Here is an 18,623-nt window from a genome sequence, read left to right as displayed (position 1 = left end):
ATCCTCATAGCCAATTGGCTTGGAGATCAACGCTTCCCAGTGATACCAACAACAAGCAAGGCTTAACAACAAGACTGCCCACCCATCCCACAAAGGGCTACACCAAGACTGCCCACCTCAGGTAACTGGGAGGCTGACTCACTGAACCATATAGGACACCTTAGCACACAAAGCCACTCTGCCAACTCAGGAAAGCTGTGAAAATGCCAAGACAAGGAATTAGATCACAAACAAAAGAAATGGAGGAAAAGAAGAGACTGGATATAGAGTTCAAAACCACCCTTATAAGGTTTTTTAAGAATTTCCTAGAAAAGGTCGATAAGACCTATGAGGAGATGAAAAGGGATCAACAAGAACTAATAAGGGATCAACAAGAACTAATAAGGCACATGTGTCAAACACAAGGCCTGCAGGCCAAATCCGTCCCGCCAGGCCTTGCAATGTGGCCCGCACCGCGCTGTCATCACTGCACTCCGCTGCGTTTCCATCACAATGACAGTTTATGACTGTTCAGTAAACCATTCGGCCCGCGATTTAGGCTGGATTTTAGATTTTGGCCCCTTCTCTGATTGAGTTCAACACCCCTATAATAAGGGATTAACAAAAAATAAAGAATACATTGTCTGAAATAAAAAATATTATACAGAGACCTAAAAACAAAATGAAAGATCGTATGAATCAAGTCAAAGATTTGGAACATAAAGAGCCAGAAGATACTCCTCCACAGAAGCAAGAAGTCAAGAGAATCCAGAAAGTTGAAGAGGATTTAAGAAACATCTGGGATAACTTCAAGCGAACCAACATCAGAATTATGGGGGTCCCAGAAGATGAGAGAGAGCAAGATATCGAAAACATACTGAAAGAAATAGTGACAGAAAACTTCCCCCACCTGGTGAAAGAATTAGACTTACAAGTCCAGGAAGCGCACAGAATTCCAAACAAAAGGAATCCAAAGAAGACCACACCAAGACACATCATAATTAAAATTCCAAGAGCAAAAGACAAAGAGAGAATATTAAAAGCAGCAAGAACAAAGCAGGTAGTTACCTATAAAGGAGCAACCATACGATTGTCAGCTGATTTCTCAACAGAAACCATGCAGGCCAGACGAGAATGGCAAGAAATATTCAAGTTAATGAATAACAAGAACCTACAGCCAAAAATAATCTACCCAGCAAATCTATCACTCAGAATCAAAGGCCAGATAAAGAGCTTCACTAATAAAAAAAAGCTAAAGGAGTTCATCACAGCCAAACCAGAATTATATGAATTGCTGAAGGGGGTTCTTTTAGAAGAGAAAGTAAATAAAGATAAAAATTATGAACAACAAATATGTAACTATCAACACGTGAATCTAAAAACCAAGGGAATTAAAAAAAAATCTTATGAACATATTAACTGGTGAATATAATAGAATCAGAGGTATAGAAGGGGAGTGGACTGACGATTCTTGGGGAAAGGGAGAGAGGGGGGTATAGGAAGAGACTGAACATAAACTGTGCACCTATGGATGAGGACAATGGGGGGTGGGGAAAGGGCAGAGGGTGGGGTGGGAACCTGGTGGAGGGGGAAAAATGAGGAACTTTTGTAATAATATGAACAATAAAGATTAAACAGAAGAAAAAAAAAGAAACTGAGGAAAGAAAACGATAACGAGTTTTTTGGTAGAAATCATTTGACATTAAAATTTATTTATTTGATTGTATTTTAAAAAGCAGCACAGAATCATGTCCATTTTCTTCATAGTATCACCGCACAGACTGAATTTCAGAGCCTTGGCTGGCTTTGGAAACTTCCGGAGAGCCATTGGTCTGGCTTGCCTTTTTTTTTTTTTTTTTTCCCCGCTCCAGGCTCTCCCGCTCTCTCAGGGGGTGTGATGGCAGTTGGTGCTAAATAAATGGCATGTGGTTGAGCTTGCCAAACCCTTTATGCCTTCTCCCATAGCCAACAAGGTGAATTGGCCTATTCTTTACCTGAAGTCATTAAGCAAGCTGGTTATCAAACAGAGAATGGAGGGAAGATTCCACTGTAGACAATGTCCAACGTTAGGGAAGCATGAACTCGGAGAGCTTTAACGGTTTATTCCTTCTGCTGATGAGAGAGATGCCAGCAAGGTGGCTTAGGTCTTTGATCCACTGACAGAGTAGTGCACTCAGTTCCTTTGATTAAAATATGTAGGAAAAGCCATCTCTGGGTAGAGAAGGGTAGGTTATTTCGATGATGGAATGTAAGAAGAAAGTCAAAACTGAGCAGCCGGCAGTGCTGCTTTCCTCTTGAACTCCAATGATCAGTCCACTCCCATCATCTTTATGGTCCAAGCATACTCAATTGGAAGAGCAGAGGGTGGTATCTGGGGCAGATAAATGAGGAGACCTCCAGGTGGATTTGTGGACCACTTCAGATCTTTTTGGACTCCTAGCATCGTTACCTGAAGAAAGCCAAAGGCAATGGGAAAAACATTAATGCATTAATGAGTACAGAATACCACCTGAACATGGTGGAAAACAACCAAGCTGGGCCCGGGAAGGGAAGATCGTCCAAAACAGCGATCGCCAACCTGCAGACCAATGGTCTGCGGACCACCAATTGGCAACCATTGGTCTAAAAGGGGAATAAATATGGGAGAAACCTTGGAAAGGAAGGAGGAAGTAGAGAAGACCTGCCAATTCCTTTAAAAAAAGTTACATCTCTGAAAGGACTAACTGAGGCCCCTTACCTTTGTAGCAGAGGTAGTTTTAGGGGATTTAAGGCTTAAGACTCCATTTTCTGGCCAGTTCAGGAAAATGGCATAAACAGATGATTCTTTTGAGGTATACCTGAGAAAAAAGAAACATCATTATCAAAGATACCTGGCTTGTTACCCTGACACCTAAGGTTATTACACATAACCTTGTATATTCCCCTTCTGATGACCTACTAATCCCAAGGTCTGCGGGAAGAAAGCAGCCTCTTTCTGGTGATATCTTCTATTTTCACTCTCTATTGGATTACAAGTTTTCTTGAAAAATTTTAAACTCTTATACCAGTTATTTTACACCGAGGCCGTCTGCCTTATCACTCAAATATTTTTTCAACTCTACATCCAAGTGAAAACACAGAAGGATATAACAAGGGCAAGATGTGCAATGAAGACAAATTTGTAATTCTGAGATGTCATATTCAGAGAAGAGGATGAAAAATCACTAAGCGGAAGCTCATGTGAACAGGGATAGCCACGTTTCCCCGATCCAAGGACCTCCGCTTTATGGGTAACCCTAGCAGATTTATGAACACACCGTATATGCCTGGCCTCTGCTGGGAACTTTACATATATTATCTCGTTTAATCCTCACAGTAGCTCTAGGAAGAACCATCGCCCCATTTTGCAGTTGATCAAATAACTAGATCCACAATCCCAAGCAGGAATCATGGCTTCCGCATTTACTAGGTCTCTGATTTTAGGCAAGTTATATTACTGCTCTGGGCCCTCTTTCTCACTTGTAATATGGAGAGAATAACAGTGTCTATCTGGTGGGCTTGTTGAGGGGATTAAATGGGTGGAAGGAATTTAGAATGGAGCCTTACACATTGTGGTTGCTACACAACTTTAGTTAGTACTATTTTTAATTAGACCAGGTAAAGTTGCAAGTAAACAGATTAATGTTTTTTGATGTTTTTTGCACTAAACCTATCCCCACCCCAACTAGTCAGATACCCTGGTGGCTTAAGCCATAAACTGGGGTACAAATGAATAGCAAAAGAACAGCTTGTTGGTTTCAAGACAACGTCCAGTGCGGCTTCTAACCTTGTAGACCGGGGAGATGCCAGGTCAGGATGGGTCCAGTCCCGCTCCCACACACAACAGAAGACAGGACTCACCATACAGATTCGTTCTTTTCCAGTTGTACTCGCCACGGTTTAGAGGCATAGATAGCCTCCCCATTGATGCTCAGCCACTTCCCAACAGCAAGCAGCCTTTCTTGGAAGATGGGAACAATCAGTCCATCTTTAGTTGGCCCGATGTTGAGAAGATAGTTTCCTCCCAAACTTACTGTCTGAACCAGTTCCTGGAAAGAGTGGAAACAATGAAATCCTACGTATGAATTCCAAGCCTGGCACAATGCCTAAAACACATGGATATTAAGAGAAGAAAAAGAATCTAGGGCACCTTCTCTCCCTGCTTTGTGAGTGTCCTTTACCCTTTTGAAAATACTATATGTTTTTGTCACTATAAAAGCAAGACAGGATTCTCTAAGAAAACGGAAAAATCCTGCTGCAAGATGGAGGAATACATTAACTTGAACTCCAGGAGTGAACACGGGCACTGCCCTGGAAGGCTGCCTTAATGGGTGCCACAGACAGTGGGAAGGGTCCTGAGTCGGAAGCACAGAGGACGAGCAGGAGCAGAGAACAAAGCACATGGCCATGAAGGGATCACATGGAGCCAGACAGGATATGGAGGTCAGAGGTTTTGAGGGGGTGCTGTGGAGACTTTGGGGAGATTGAAGAGATCTGAAGAATTTCAGGACACTCTGTATGTGCGTGATGGGCTATATAAATGCACATGCTATAAAGAGATACAATAGTCCCGCCTTTTCCACTCCTTTGTGTTCCACGGTTTCAGTTACATATGGTCAACTGCAGTCTGGAAATATTAAATGGGAAAACTCCAGAAATAAACAATTCATAAGGTTTAAGTTGCACTCCGTTCTGAGCACCTCACTCCATCTCATCCAGTAAGCATTGAGTCATGTCACATCGTCACAAGAAGAGTACAATGCAGTCAGATATTTGGGAAACCAAATTCTTTGGAGATAACTTTCATTACAGGGTATTGCTCTATTTTATCATTAGTTGTTGTTAGTCTCTTACTGTGATTAATTTATAAATTAAACTTTATCATAGGTATGTATAGTATAGGAAAAACAGGGTTCAGTGCTATCCTGGGTTTCAAGCATCCACATATAATAAACATTTTAATGGTTATGGACGATCCCCAAGTCTACTTAACTATCCCGTTATGGTTGTAAGAAATTGAAACAACCATATGTCCAAATGAAGATAACTCTGGGAAGAACATGTCTGTACATAAAACTCTCTTCTGTAATTACAATGTTTCCCTCAGGGTAGACTGCTCTGAGTATGTCCAATAACCCAAAGGGCCCATCCACCTGCACGTTCATCCATAGTGCTGCCACCGCCCTCAGTTAGAAGGCTGGCTTGAGATGGCAGTTAAGAATACCTAACTCATGCCCCCCTGGCGTGGCTTAGTGGTTGAGAGTCAACCTGTGAACCAGGAGGTCATGGTTCAATTTCTGGTCAGGACACATGCCTGGGTTGTAGGCTCGATCCCCAGTAGAGGGTATGCAGAAGACAGCTGATAAGATTCTCTCCCATCACTGATGTTTCTATCCCTCTCTCCCTTCTTCTCTAAAAAAGAAAAGAGCTAACTCATAGGTGTCTTACCGAAATGATTTCCGATTCGCTTGCCACCTCGGAGATGGACATGGTGCGACGGTAGCCCCAGGACTGCTTGTCTATGGAGGTGCACATCTCCCACTTGTGTTTTGGCAAGCTTGACGGCTGAAATTTATCTTCACAGTTGTAGTATCCGCCATGGTGACAGGAGCAGTTAAAACCCCATCGGTCATTTACCACTACCTCATCCTAAAGGAGGAAAGAGCACTGGGTCATCAAGTGTGAGCCCCTCATCTTCCTTACATAATGCAGCACAATAAATTAAGAATCTATTTGGAAGCCAAGAACAAACTTAGCCTAGAGCAGTCGTTCTCAACTGGGGCCATATAACCCCTAGAGACAATTTTGGTTGTCACAACTGAGGTGGTACTACTGCCATCTAGAGGCCAAGATGGTGTTGGCGGCCAGGGATGATGGTAAACTTTTTACAACATAAAGGACAGCCTCATGGCAACAGAGAAATATTCAGCTCTAAAAGCCAATAGTGCAGAGGCTGAGAAGTTGGAAGAGCTGTTTTTAAAGATCATCTTGTAAACCAGGCGTCCTCAAACTTTTTAAAGTGGGGGCCAGATCACGGTCCCTCAGAGAGCTGGAGGGCCGGACTATATGAACTACTAATTCCTACTGTAACACCTCGGCTGCGCTCACTGCCCAAAAAACCTGGCGGGCCGGATCAGACTCCTCTGCATGTGGCCCGCGGGCCGTAGTTTGAAGACGCCTGTAAGGTAAACCATTTATGTGTTTCTCTCACATTAATCTCGGTCTGTCTTTCCCTCTCTCTTCCACTGTCTCTAAAAATCAATGGAAAAATATCCTCAAGGGAAGATTAAAAAAAAAAAAAAAAAGAATTAAAGAAGAAAAATAAAGTTCAAGAGGCCAGGCCCGGAGCAGCCAGGCCCTGAAAAGCTCGCTTCTCGCCTGCCCCTGCCCCACGGCTGCCTCTCAGACATGGCTGGAAACTTTTGTGGGAACTTGAGGGTCTGCTGAATCAAATGATGAAGGCTTAGATCTGGATGTGTTGCGTTAGTATAGGGCTGGGGTGTTGATCTGTGAGTGCCTTGGGTGGGGCCTGGATGAGGCTGATTGACCTATTTGGAAATGTCTTTTGTGTGAAATGTATCATTGGGCATGTGGTGGTATTATTGATATGAGAAAATGCTAAATAACTGATTTACTGTCTGAAAAGGGATTTACTATCGGGGAAAGGGAGGGAGGAAGAGACTGAACATAAACTGCACCTATAAATGAGGACAATGGGGGATGGGGAGGGGTGGAGGGTGGGGTGGGAACCTGGTGGAGGGGGGAAGAAATGGGGAACCTTTGTAACAATATGAACAATAAAGATTGATTTTAAAAAATAAAAAATAAAGTTCATATTTCAAGGAAGGGGAAAAAGAATTAAAGGAGAAATCCTTTTTTAAAAAAAAATATTTTTTTATTGATTTCAGAGAGGAAGGAAGAGGGAAAGTGAGACAGAAACATCAATGATGAGAGAGAATCATCGATTGGCTGCTTTAACAGAGAAACTTTTAACATCCATTACATCCCTGGGTCCCTAGCACCTCCATGGAGATGTTGTTATTACTCCAGATCCTCTCCTTATACCGTCTTGTATCACAACAGATAAATAAGTCCTATAATCACTTACCTTAACTGGGCTGTCACTGTAGAGCCAGGAAAGAAAACCTGTGGAGTTCCAGTAAGCATCAGGACTTTCCCAGTCTCCATCAGACCAAATCAGGTCAGGCTTATACCTGAAAGACATGCAGTGAGGACAAAGTTTATTACCTGAATCCATTCACAAAAGTCTTACCAATCATTTTTGAAACACATACTTATAAATCTTCTTTCACCTTTTTTTCTTTAAATCCTCACCCAGGGATATATTTTTATTGATGAGAGAGAGAGAGAGAGAGAGAGAGAGAGAGAGAGAGAGAGAGAGAGAGAGAGAGAGAGAAAGAAACACTGGTTGGTTTGTCTTTCAGATACATCCCAATTGGGGATCAAATCCACAATCTGGGTGTGTGCCCTGATTGGGAATTGAACCTGTAACTTTTTGGTATACAGGACGACGCTCCAATCAACTGAGTCACACCTGCCAGGGCTCATCAATTTTGAAAGTGCCATAAAATTATCATAGTGCAGAGAATGTGGAAAACTAAAGAGACAAAAACAACCACACAAAATGCCTCTGCTAGCATAACCATGTTTAATACACAGCATTTGGGAATATTTCCCCTTAAATCTTTCTTTTTTTAATGTATTTTTAATAAGTAGAGCTGTAATCAGTATTATATAATCTGGTCTCCTTTCAGCAACTAATTCCAACTAAAAGAATGGTGCTTCAGAACTACAGGATTCTGAAGCACCATTCCTTCCTTGCTCCCTCCCTCCCTCCCACTCTCCTTCCCTCCTTCCTTCCTTCCATTCACTCTAAAAATCAACAGGAAAAATACTCTCAGGTGAGGAATAACAACATCAAGAACAAGATATATTAAGAGCCTGAACTATTCTGCCCAATCCATTTTTTTGACAACTACCATAACGGATTTATAGAACCCCCCTGGCCACAGCTGCCCCTTTCACAAGTCATTACTCTGAGCCTTCGGAGGTGTGAGTGTGCGTATATACCTATAAGATAAGCATCATTATCCCACCTTAGCGAGCAGGAATCTGACACTCAGCAGGGCAATGTGTTGTTTGTTTTTTTTACAGAGAGGAAGGGAGAGGGATAGAGAGTCAGAAACATCGATTGGAGAGAAACATGGATCAGCTGCCTCTGGCACACCTCCTACCGGGGATGTGCCCGCAACCAAGGTACATGCCCTTGACCGGAATTGAACCTGGGACCCTTCAGTCCGCAGGCTGACGCTCTATCCACCGAGCAAAACTGGTCTGGGCAGGGCAATTTGTTTTAGGTGAAAATGCTTGTAAGCAAACAAGAACTGAACTCAAATGTAAATCTGCCTGCTGCCAACTTCTATACTGTACTCCATAGTTAGGACAGCAAATAGACTCCAGGAAAGAGACTGCCTGTGTAAGAGGCAAAATATAGCAGAATCTGCATTTCACTGTGTACGAGAAACTGTACTAGGCGCTTTATGTTCATTACCTCATTAGTTTTTACAATGATCCTATGGTGCATATTATCCCCATTTCTCAGATAAATAAACAGATCTAGAAAATTAAGAAGCTTGAAGGAACTGGATTTCAGGTCCAGTTCTGACTCTAAGCCTCTGCTGGTCTCTTACGACTGTACCATTTCCTCAGAGAAGTCATCTTGCCCTAGCCGGTTTGGTTTGGTGGATAGAGCCCTGCGGACTGAGAGGTCCTGGGTTTGATTTGGTCAAGGGCACATGCCCAGGTTGCAGGCTTGATCCCCAGTAGGACATGCAGGAGGCAGCCAATCAACCATTCTCTCTCATCACTGCTGCTTCTATGTCTCTCCCTCTCCCATCCTCTCTGAAATCAATACAAATATATTTTTAAAAAGAAAAAGAAAAAAAAAGAGAAAAGTCATCTGGATGCAAGGAGGGTCTGAGTCCTCACCCCTTAAATCCCCCTAAAATGAGTGTCCAGGCAGAGATAGCTGCCTTAAAAAAATGTATTTCTTTATTGATTTCAGAGAGCAAGGGAGAAGGAGAGATAGAAACATCAACGATGAGAGAAAATCATTGATCGGCTGCCTCCTGCACACCCCCTACCGGGGACTGAGCCCACAACCCAGGCATGTGCTGTTGGCCAGAATTGAACCTGGGACCCCTCAGTCCTCAGGCTGATGCTCTATCCACTGAGCCAAGTTGGCTAGGGCAGCGATAGCTGCCTCTTAAGTAATAAAGTGTGAGAAGGGAAAACTAGGAATGAAGCAAGATAAAGACAAATCCCAAAGTGAAAGTGGTCATTTGAAAAATAACAATAACATTTATCTGTTCAGCATGGTGAGATACTGTTCACATATTACTCTGAGCGCCGTAAGAAGGCATCCTTAGCCTCACTTTATGGTGAGAAGCTGAGGCTCAGAAGGGTGATCGGGTTAAGGCTCTGTAAGTAGGGGGAACCAGGATTCAAGGCAAATCTGCCAGATGCCGAGTCCCCGGCAGGTCTAGGGCCCATTAGACCCTGTTGCCTCTCCAAGGTCAGACAAAGAAAATGGCACGCAAAGAGGGAACTCAGTTCTGACTCCCTACCATCTGGGACTGTGTGGTTCAGTTTGTAAGGGTAATATGACCACATCACGGGAGTTCTGAAGAGTAGGAGGAAAAATACACTTTGTCTCAATACAACCACCACTTTTGTTATTCTGATGTCCTCTAGATTTTTTTCCTATTCCACCTTTTCTCCTTTCCCCCCAACTTCTCTGATTTCATTGAGAAAAGTAATAAGGCCCCACACATTTCTGTGTTTTACCTGTTCACAAGTTCATATAGCTCTGGCATTGTTTTCCCATAGACAAAATACTGTGTTTTGAAGCCATTTTTCTTATCAAGTAGGTAGAGTGGATGGAACCATTCGAAGAGTGAGTGATACAGTCCATATCGTATGTTCCTTAAACAGAAAAACAGGCCAACAACTGTCATTAAGCAAAGAAAAAATAGTTTATTTAAAAACAATCAGTGGCAGCATTTTTATATCCTGAGGGCATGGGGGGAGGGATCCAAAACCATTAACTTAAAAATGATCTCTTATCATTCACAACCAATTACAATGATTGGGTTTACTATGTTTTTGATAGTACACATAACTACTTTTTATACATATATATCTTTTATCAAATGTCATTTAAACCTGCTTTTAATTTTAAAAAATATATTTTTATTGATTTTAGAAAGGGAGAGGAAGAGACAGAAACTTCAATGATGAGAGAGAATCATTGATCGGCTGCCTCCCGCACTCCCCCTACTGGGGATCCAGCCCTTGACAGGAATCAAACCCAGGACCCTTCAATCTGGAGGCCGATGCTCTATCCACTGAGCCAAACCAGCCAGGGCATCTTTTAACTTTTAAGTCAATTATCTCAATAATAACATATAGTCCATTTAAAGAAATGTTTTATCTGTCAATCATAAGACTACGTTTTAAAGAAATGTTGGAAATCTAGTGTCTGATGGACGGCAGGGACTCTCATCTTTGTGTCCCCTTTCATTGTCAACACAGATCTTTGCCGGCATTCAGGGAAGGTTTTGGGGTAAATGACAGGTCAAGAGGGAACTGAAAAGGGCAGTTAAAGCAGCAAAAAGTTAAGGAGCCCCTGGGTTGATTCTAACTAATGGGGGAGTGGGGATGGGGAGAGATTGAACAAAGAACTTACATGTATGTATGCATAATTCATGGACACAGACAATAGTGTGGTGAAGGCCTGGTGGGGGAGGGGGGGAGGGGACTGGGGAAGGTGGGTCAATGGTTTATTATTTTATTTTTCTAAGATTGAATAATAGTTTTTATTGATTTCAGAGAGAAGAAGGGAAAGGGAGAGATAGGAACATCAATGCTGAGAGAGAATTATAGATTGGCTGCTTCCTGCATGCCCCCTATTGGGGATTGAGCCTGCAACCTGGGCATGTGCCCTGACTTGGAATGGAACTGTGACCTCCTGGCTCATGGATTGATGCTCAACCACTGAGCAACACCAGCTAGACTTGGCTAATTGGTTTTAATATACCCAAAGGGAAACACGGTTAACCTGACCTATTTTCTTTTCTTTTCTTTTTTTAATATATATTTTATTGATAGGTATTTTACAGAGAGGAAGAGAGAGAAATAGAGAATTAGAAACATCGATGAGAGAGAATCATCGATCAGCTGCCTCTTGCACACCCCCTACTGGGGATGTGCCTGCAACCAAGGTACATGCCCTTGACCGGAATCAAACCTGGGACCTTTCAGTCCGCAGGCATACGCTCTATCCACTGAGCCAAACCGGTTTTGGCTAAAGTGACCTATTTTCATATACAAGAAAATTGTTTTGAGTTAAGACTGGTGAGTGTTATCGAAACACTATGATGCCAGTAAGCAGGAAGGTACATTGTAATGGCACAGATAAGACAGAGGAACTGAAGTGGTTTCATCTGACTCAGGAACTAAACAGATTCAAAGAAGATAAGTATTCTGATCAACACCTCAGAGTTATCAGAGGGACACTGAATCTTGAACAGGTGACAAGCATCAGCACTCTTTCTTAAGGGGCCAGGTAGTATTTTAGGCTTTGCAGGCCTGTGGTCTCTATCCTAACTCAGGGCACATAAATGGGCATAGCTATGTTCCAATCAAACTTCCTTGGCACAAACAGGCAGCTGGCCCACCCCTTAAATAACATATCAAGTTTGCCAGATCACAACAGAGCATGGCCCAAATACCACTTTCCTCCTTACAGGCAAACGTACCCAGAACTGTGGGGTCCAAAACCAGAACATCTGAGTTCAAATCCCACTTCTGCCACTTCCTAGCTCTTTGATCTTAGGAAGCTACTTCTTTAAAAAAAATATTTATTTATTTATTTTTGTAAGTTCTTTGGTCAATCTCTCCCCACCCCCATTCTCCCATTAGTCAGAATCAACCCAGTGGCTCCTTAACTTTTTGCTGCTTTAACTGCCTTTTTCAGTTCCCTCTTGATCTGTCCTTTACCCCAAACCTTCCCTGAATGCCGGCAAAGATCTGTGTTGACAATGAAGGGGACACTGCCATCAGACACTGGAAAAGGACCTGGGTTGGAAGGCTCTCCAGAAAGAATCCTTCTCAGAGTACAAATGGGCCATTGTGGTCTTTGCGAGGTATCCTTCACCCAACAGGACAGAGCCATGAATTTATGTCACCTTTGGCCACATAAAAACAGACAAGCATCAAACACTGCCAATTCAGGCACTGGCTAAATGCAAACTTAGAAAACACAAGCGTATTGAAGGTATGGTACACTGAACGACTGTTAGGTCAAGAGCAATGATGGATTAACTGCAGTACACACACACCTCTTCCGGATGGCTGTTCCCAACTCACCAACCAAGTCATGATGGGGCCCCACATCCTGAGAATTCCAGTTCCATGACACCGGGCTTGGCCAGTTAGTGAAGCCTTCATGATGCTTTGTTGTCAGGACCACATACCTGTGGACATCAAAACCGTATGAGCAAAGACAGTGGGCGGCGGTCCACGAGCATGACCTTACCAGCATGACTGCGGCTTTGGGAATGGTAGGGAGAACTGGCTGTTTGAATGTGGAGCGAAGATATGGTGACCACCAACTGTAAATGTGTCTCAAGACCAAAAACCAAAGCGGGCAACTCCACAGAATATGACGTTATTATTACAGGGTAACTTAGTAACAGGGATGGAGGGTCGGGTTGGACAGACAATCCTGGTAGTTCTGTGCAGCTCAGTCTCCACTGCTTTAACAATTATTGCAGTGAATGCTTTATAATACAGCTGAACTACTGATGATTGACAAGACACAGGGCCTAAAAATGCCTTATGAGCCAAGAACCCTACCTCCTAGTGGTCTTATGGAAAATTGCTTAGAATTGACAGCCACACCTAACTTAATATAGGTCTCTCCTGCGGTACCATCCTGGCCACTTACTGACAAGCATCTTTGATTATACTGAATAGGCTTACAGAACAGTAGTCATCTACACTAATAAAAGAGAAACATGCAAATTGACCGTACCTCTGCTACATCCACCAGCCACACCCACAGCCAATCAGAAGTGAGTATGCAAATTAACCCAACTACGATGGCTGCAGCCACAGAGCGAGCAGGAGGCTTGGGTTTCCCAGGCAATAGAAGCAGCCAAGCTTCCTGCCCACTCTGGCTAGCCCTGGCCTCCACTCAAGGCTACAAAGTTTCAATTATTGAAGAAAAATAAATCCCAGGTACCAGGGCCTACACTTGGGTCACCAGGGGGTGTGACCGGCCTGCAAACCACCTGGGCGAGGGGGTGATTAGCCCCTCACCCAGGCCGCCCTATGCCTCAAGGGAACCCCATCCGGATCTGGGACACCTTTCGGGGCAAACCAGCTGGCCCCCACCTGTGCACCAGGCCTCTATCCTATCTAATAAAATAATAATATGCAAATTGACTGTCATTCTAACACACAAGATAGTTGCCCCCATGTGGTCCAAGATGGCTGCCCCCATGTGGACACAAGATGGCCACCACAAGATGGCCAGCAGGGGAGGGCAGTTAGGGGTGACCAGGCCTACAGGGGAGGATAGTTATGGGCAATCAGGCTGGCAGGGGAGAAGTAAGGGGGTGATTAGGCTGGCAGGCAGAAGCAGTTACAGGCAATCAGGAAGGCAGGCAGGTGAGCAGTTGGGAGCCAGCAGTCCTGGATTATGAAAGGAGTCCCAGATTGGAGAGGGTGCAGTCTGGGCTGAGGGACATCTCCCCCCCGCCCACACACACACAAATTTCATACATCGGGCCTCTAGTCTATATATATAAAAACCTAAGTGACAACTACGTATTTTCCGGCGTATAAGACGACCCCCTAATTTTACAGTTAAAACATAGGTTTAGGCCTATATTCGCTGTATAAGACTACCCCCCACTTCCGAAGCAACACCAGTTCTTTTTTTAATAGACCGCCTCTCTGACTCTGGCCAATCTGAGCAGGCTTTTTTTCGTTTCAAAAGTCATCTTATACGCCGGAAAATACGGAAGATGACCAGCTGATTGTTATGCACACTGGCCATCAGGGGACAGACACTCAACACAGGAGCTGCCCCCTGGTGGTCAGTGCACTCCCACAGCTAATCTCCCCCAGCCGTTGGCCCCGATCTACCCCAATCGGGACTGGGCAAGATGGCCGGGAGGGACCCCAACCTTTGCACAAATTCATGCACCGAGCCTCTAATTAACTATAAGGCAGTGAATGCTGGCCAGGAACAGTTAGCTTGGTCAAAGTTAAAAGCTTAAGTAGAGAGAATGGAGGGCTTACAAAGATGGAGTCTGTTTATTCACATCAACATTAGACACTCGCCTACAGGAAACATACGTGTGAGTTGCTGCGGCCACAGCTCCCAGGGGTATTGCTCCAGGAATGGAAGCAAACTTGAGGAAACCACAATCCTTAGTCTCCTGCCAAAGAGGAGGTCCCAGAGGGAAAAGATGTGCACCTCAGCTCTCATTCTTCCACCCTTCTAGAAATTAATGATTAGCTTTTCTTAACCTTTGCTCTACAGAAGGAAGAAAGCTCTAATAGAAATAACAGATGACAGAAAAGTAAGCTATTTGTTTTACCAAACCCACATGAACTGCCCCTCATTTATAGAGGTGACAGAAGTCCAAAAGAGCTGGGGAGAAAAGACAAGTGTTGAAATAACCACCAAATCACTCAACCTTTCATGGCGGAAAAAAACGAGATAATTTAACCACTGGCTGGTGTGGGGAGCTTCAAGACTTTAAGGATCAGATCATATTTCAGGCTTTGAGGGCAATAATCCTTGTAAAATGTAAAAATCAGCCCAAGCCAGTTTGGCTCAGTGGATAGAGCATCGGCATGCGGACTGAAGGATCCCAAGTTCGATTCCGGCCAAGGGCACATGCCTGGGTTGTGGGCTCAATCCCCAGTAGGGGGCTTACAGGAGGCGGCTGATGGGTGATTCTCTCTTATCATTGATGTTTCTACCGCTCTATCCCTCTCTCTTCCTATCTAAAATCAATAAAAATATGTAATTAAAATAAAATGTAAAAATCCTTCTCATCTCATGCTACTTAAAAAACAGGCAGAGGACCAATCCCTCTGGCAGACCTTGGAGTTGTGAGATTTGGAGTCTAGGACATCAGTTCCCTTCCTCTATATCTGGGCTAGTCCCCTGGTCCATGAAATAGGGGGTCTGGACAAAGCATGTTTCCCAGGTTTTAACTTTTTTCATTTTTTTAAATATATATATTTTAAATTGATTTTTAACAGAGAGAAAGGGAGAGAGATAGAGAGCTAGAAACGTCGATGAGAGAGAAACATCGATCAGCTGCTTCCTGCACACCTCCCACTGGGGATGTATGTGCCTGCAACCAAGGTACATGCCCTTGACTGGAATCGAACCCGGAACCCTTCAGTCCGCAGGCCGACGCTCTATCCACTGAGCCAAACCGGTTTTGGCAATTTTTTTTTTTTCATTTTTAACTTATGGATCTCTATGGCTCCTAGAAGATAGAGAACACCTCCTCTGTTTATTCCAGCCTTATATTCCCATACATTTAATGGCAAACACTAAATGTCAGTTTGATTTATTGTATTAGTAATAAGATACTATTTTTTATTGATTTGAAAGAGAGAGAGAGAAACATCGATTTGTTCATTCATTGGTTGGTTCTTGAATGTGCCCTGACCGGGAATCCAACCCCTCAGCTTGGCATACCAAGACGACGCTCTTACCAAATAAGCTACAAGAAATCTCAAAGTCAGAGAAACTAAAAGCTGGACGCTGGAGACAGCGGCAGAAGCCTGCTCTGAGCCAGGAGCCAGGAAACCTCCTGTCTCCAAGCTCAGTTTCCTCCAACCCGGGTCACGCCCGGCAGTCAAACTAGGGTAGCCACTCCCTGAGGTGACACCTGCCACAGTCCGCCCTAAAGGGTCACTTCTCCTGGACCGCCCGGCCGTCAGCAGCCCCGGGGCCCTGGCCTCTCTCTTCCCCATCCCGGCTAGCTCCACTTTCGGTTCTCTGCACCTTCCTCACGCAAGCTCCGGCAGTTCTCAAGACGATTCAGACATTTCTCGAGCACTTTCATGTGCAAAGCACTGAGAAGAGCAGGTGGATGCGAATCTGCCACTGTTTCCCAAATGCAACGCACACCAGAGCTCCGCTCCCTTTCCCTCTCGGAGATGTTAAAGCTGAAAGGACCCAGCTACAATCCCTTCCCATGGCCCTGGACGGAGGCGGCAGGGAAGTGAAACTGCCTTGGCCAAGTTCACAGTTGAACTGGGACCAGACTCCATACCCACTGGCTTAAAATCCCGGAGTCCCCGATTTTCTTGTCAACCTGGAGTGGACGATGAGATATAACGCAGCTCCCCATCCACTGAGGGCTTTCCCACCCACCACCTGCTCGAAGCTTGTATTTTCTCCTAATTCCCAACAGGACGCACCTTACCCTTATGATAAGGTGAGCAGACGTCCCGCTTTTGGCGGGACAGTCTCGATTTTTAACAATTTGTCGCGGGACGTCTGGTCACCTTGCCTTATGATCAAGCAAGCCACACTCCATTCTGCATCCTTCCGGGGACAAAACACAGGACCTGGGGCATCTTAAATCAGATGGATGGCTGTGTAACCCCCCTCCGCTCAGTCCCCACCAGCCTAACCCCCCGCCCATAGCTCCGACCCCGGCAGGAGGAGCGCCGCCCGCGCCCGCACCCGCACCCGGGCCGCGGCCACTCACTTGGCCCCCGCGGCCTGGAAGAGGTCGGCCCAGGCCTCCGGGTCGAAGAAGCGCGCGGTGAAGAGCGGCCCGAAGTCGGCGTAGCTGAAGCCGGGCGGGAAGTTGTCGCTCATGAAGCGCCGGTACTGCGGCAGCCCCTCGCCCTTCCAGTGCCACCAGAACCACTCGCTGCCCCAGGCCGGCACCGAGAACACGCCCCAGTGCACGAACACCCCGAACTTGGCCTCGTCGAACCAGGCGGGCAGGGGCCGCGAGTCCAGGCTCGGCCAGTCCGGGGTGTAGCGGCGCTGAGCCCCGAGCGCCCACTCGGCCGCGCCGAGGACCAGCAGCAGCCGCAGCGGCAGCAGCGGCGGCGGCCGCCGGGTGCCCACCGCCCGCCACCGCATCTCGGGAGACCTCACTCCGACTGCCCGCCTCCGCCTCCACCATCCCCTCTCACCGCGCAGCCGCGGCGCGAGGCCCCGCCCACTCTGACTAATGATTGGCTCGGTAGGGAAAAGGGGCGGGGTCAGCCCCGGCTGCTAAGCTACCGAGCCTCTTCCGCTCTTAGTCCGCCAGCCCTGGTGCGCCCTCTTGCGCTTAGAAGGAGAAAAGACGCAAGGAGGCGTTGACAGCGCTCGGCGGCTGGTGGTGTCATGAAAACTTCTGAAGGCTGCATGGCGGGGTTCAGTCGTGGGATCAACTGATTCAGTCGTGGGGTTGCAGGAGGCCGGGTGTGCACAGAGAACAGGGTGTGGTGCATTTGGCCGTTGGGAGTCATAGCGGACTTTCTGAGATGTAGCACAGAAGAGCAAGCTGGAGGCGGGAACACCAGATGCAAGGGCATTTTTACCGTCCTGGCAGAAATTAACAAAGTAGACTAATGCTGGTAGAAGCATTGTGAGGAGGGAGAACACTGGATGCTGAAAGGGGAAGAGCAGGTGTGACCATTTTGCCTATCTGATACTTGCTTTGGGAATTCTGGGAGCCTAACCATTCCAAGAAACTAACATCTAATTGGAAAATTAGATGCACATACAAGCACCACAAAGGAAGGTTTTTAGAATAGTAGGGTAAAAAAAATTAAGAGCCCCAAGTCCTACAGCATAGGGAATATAGTAAAAAATATTGTAATAACTATGTATGGTCCCAGGTGGGTACTAGAATTATCAGGTGGAATCACTTCATAGATGATATAACTGTCTAACCACAATACTATACTCCTGAAACTAATATAAAATTATATTGAGTGCCAACGGTAATTAAAAAATAAAATAAAAGGAGTCCCAGGCCCTAGAAGTACCTGTGTGAATGTTGTCTGGCAGGGAGGTCACCAAGTTCTCTATACCTGCACGTGCTGTGCATGCTCAGACAGGAGGAGAGGCCAGCAGGCGTGAGAAGTACAGTGACCCTAAGTGGCACCGCCAGTCCCTCCATTTCAGTGAGAGAACTGCAGCAGGGAGTTTGGGGTTCTCAGACACAATCCCCTTTCCTCCTCTCTCCATTTGAGGGAGGAGAAAACGGAGACCCAGAGAGAGGATAGAAGTTGCTCAAGAGGATGCAGCTAGTTGAGCTCAGAGGGGGGACCAGAACCCAGGTCTCCAGAATTTGTGCCTCTCCGCATGCTGCTTCTCTCTTGCACCCGGAAGGAGACAGCGCCTGTGTAGACAGAACGACGCACTTCCTCATCCTAGGAGTTGTAAGGAAATACAAAGGCAATTGCTGAGTAAACAGCTATTCTAATCTGTGTTTCTTTCTCTGCAAGGTTAGGCTAAAATATTGTCCAAAACAGTAAAGCACGGACACCTTAAA

General features: G+C 45.4%; 1 protein-coding gene across 2 annotated transcripts; it reads right to left on the bottom strand.

Annotated features, from left to right (window-relative positions):
• Nucleotides 1–1,665: 1,665 nt before the first annotated feature.
• On the bottom strand, nt 1,666–17,270 carry FUCA1 (alpha-L-fucosidase 1). 2 transcript variants are annotated; one of them, XM_036445880.2, is made up of 8 exons: nt 16,833–17,269; nt 12,420–12,554; nt 9,865–10,002; nt 7,106–7,211; nt 5,446–5,646; nt 3,859–4,046; nt 2,717–2,816; nt 1,666–2,428 (listed from the first exon to the last, which is right to left on the bottom strand). In XM_036445880.2, the coding sequence occupies exons 1-8, from the start codon at nt 17,216–17,218 to the stop codon at nt 2,288–2,290; spliced, it is 1,395 nt and encodes a 464-aa protein (XP_036301773.1). In that variant the 5' UTR covers nt 17,219–17,269; the 3' UTR covers nt 1,666–2,287. The 2 variants fall into 2 exon arrangements, with proteins under 2 accessions (XP_036301773.1, XP_036301774.1); XM_036445881.2 differs by lacking the exon at nt 12,420–12,554 and having other exon boundaries at nt 16,833–17,270.
• Between the last annotated feature and the right edge of the window lie 1,353 nt (nt 17,271–18,623).

Source organism: Pipistrellus kuhlii, unplaced genomic scaffold (genome assembly GCF_014108245.1).
Source record: "Pipistrellus kuhlii isolate mPipKuh1 unplaced genomic scaffold, mPipKuh1.p scaffold_m20_p_2, whole genome shotgun sequence".
Lineage (NCBI taxonomy): Eukaryota > Metazoa > Chordata > Mammalia > Chiroptera > Vespertilionidae > Pipistrellus > Pipistrellus kuhlii.
This window is presented reverse-complemented; position numbering and strand designations above follow the sequence as displayed.

What these genes read in the sequence shown, in the direction of transcription:
- FUCA1 (XM_036445880.2), bottom strand. Translation starts at nt 17,218, where the DNA reads ATGCGGTGGCGGGCGGTGGGCACCCGGCGGCCGCCGCCGCTGCTGCCG. An exon ending in TTCCAGGCCGCGGGGGCCAA is followed by an intron (nt 12,555 to 16,832) that starts GTGAGTGGCCGC and finishes TGATGTCCACAG; the next exon opens with GTATGTGGTCCTGACAACAA. An exon ending in AAACTACCTCTGCTACAAAG is followed by an intron (nt 2,429 to 2,716) that starts GTAAGGGGCCTC and finishes GGCTTTCTTCAG; the next exon opens with GTAACGATGCTAGGAGTCCA.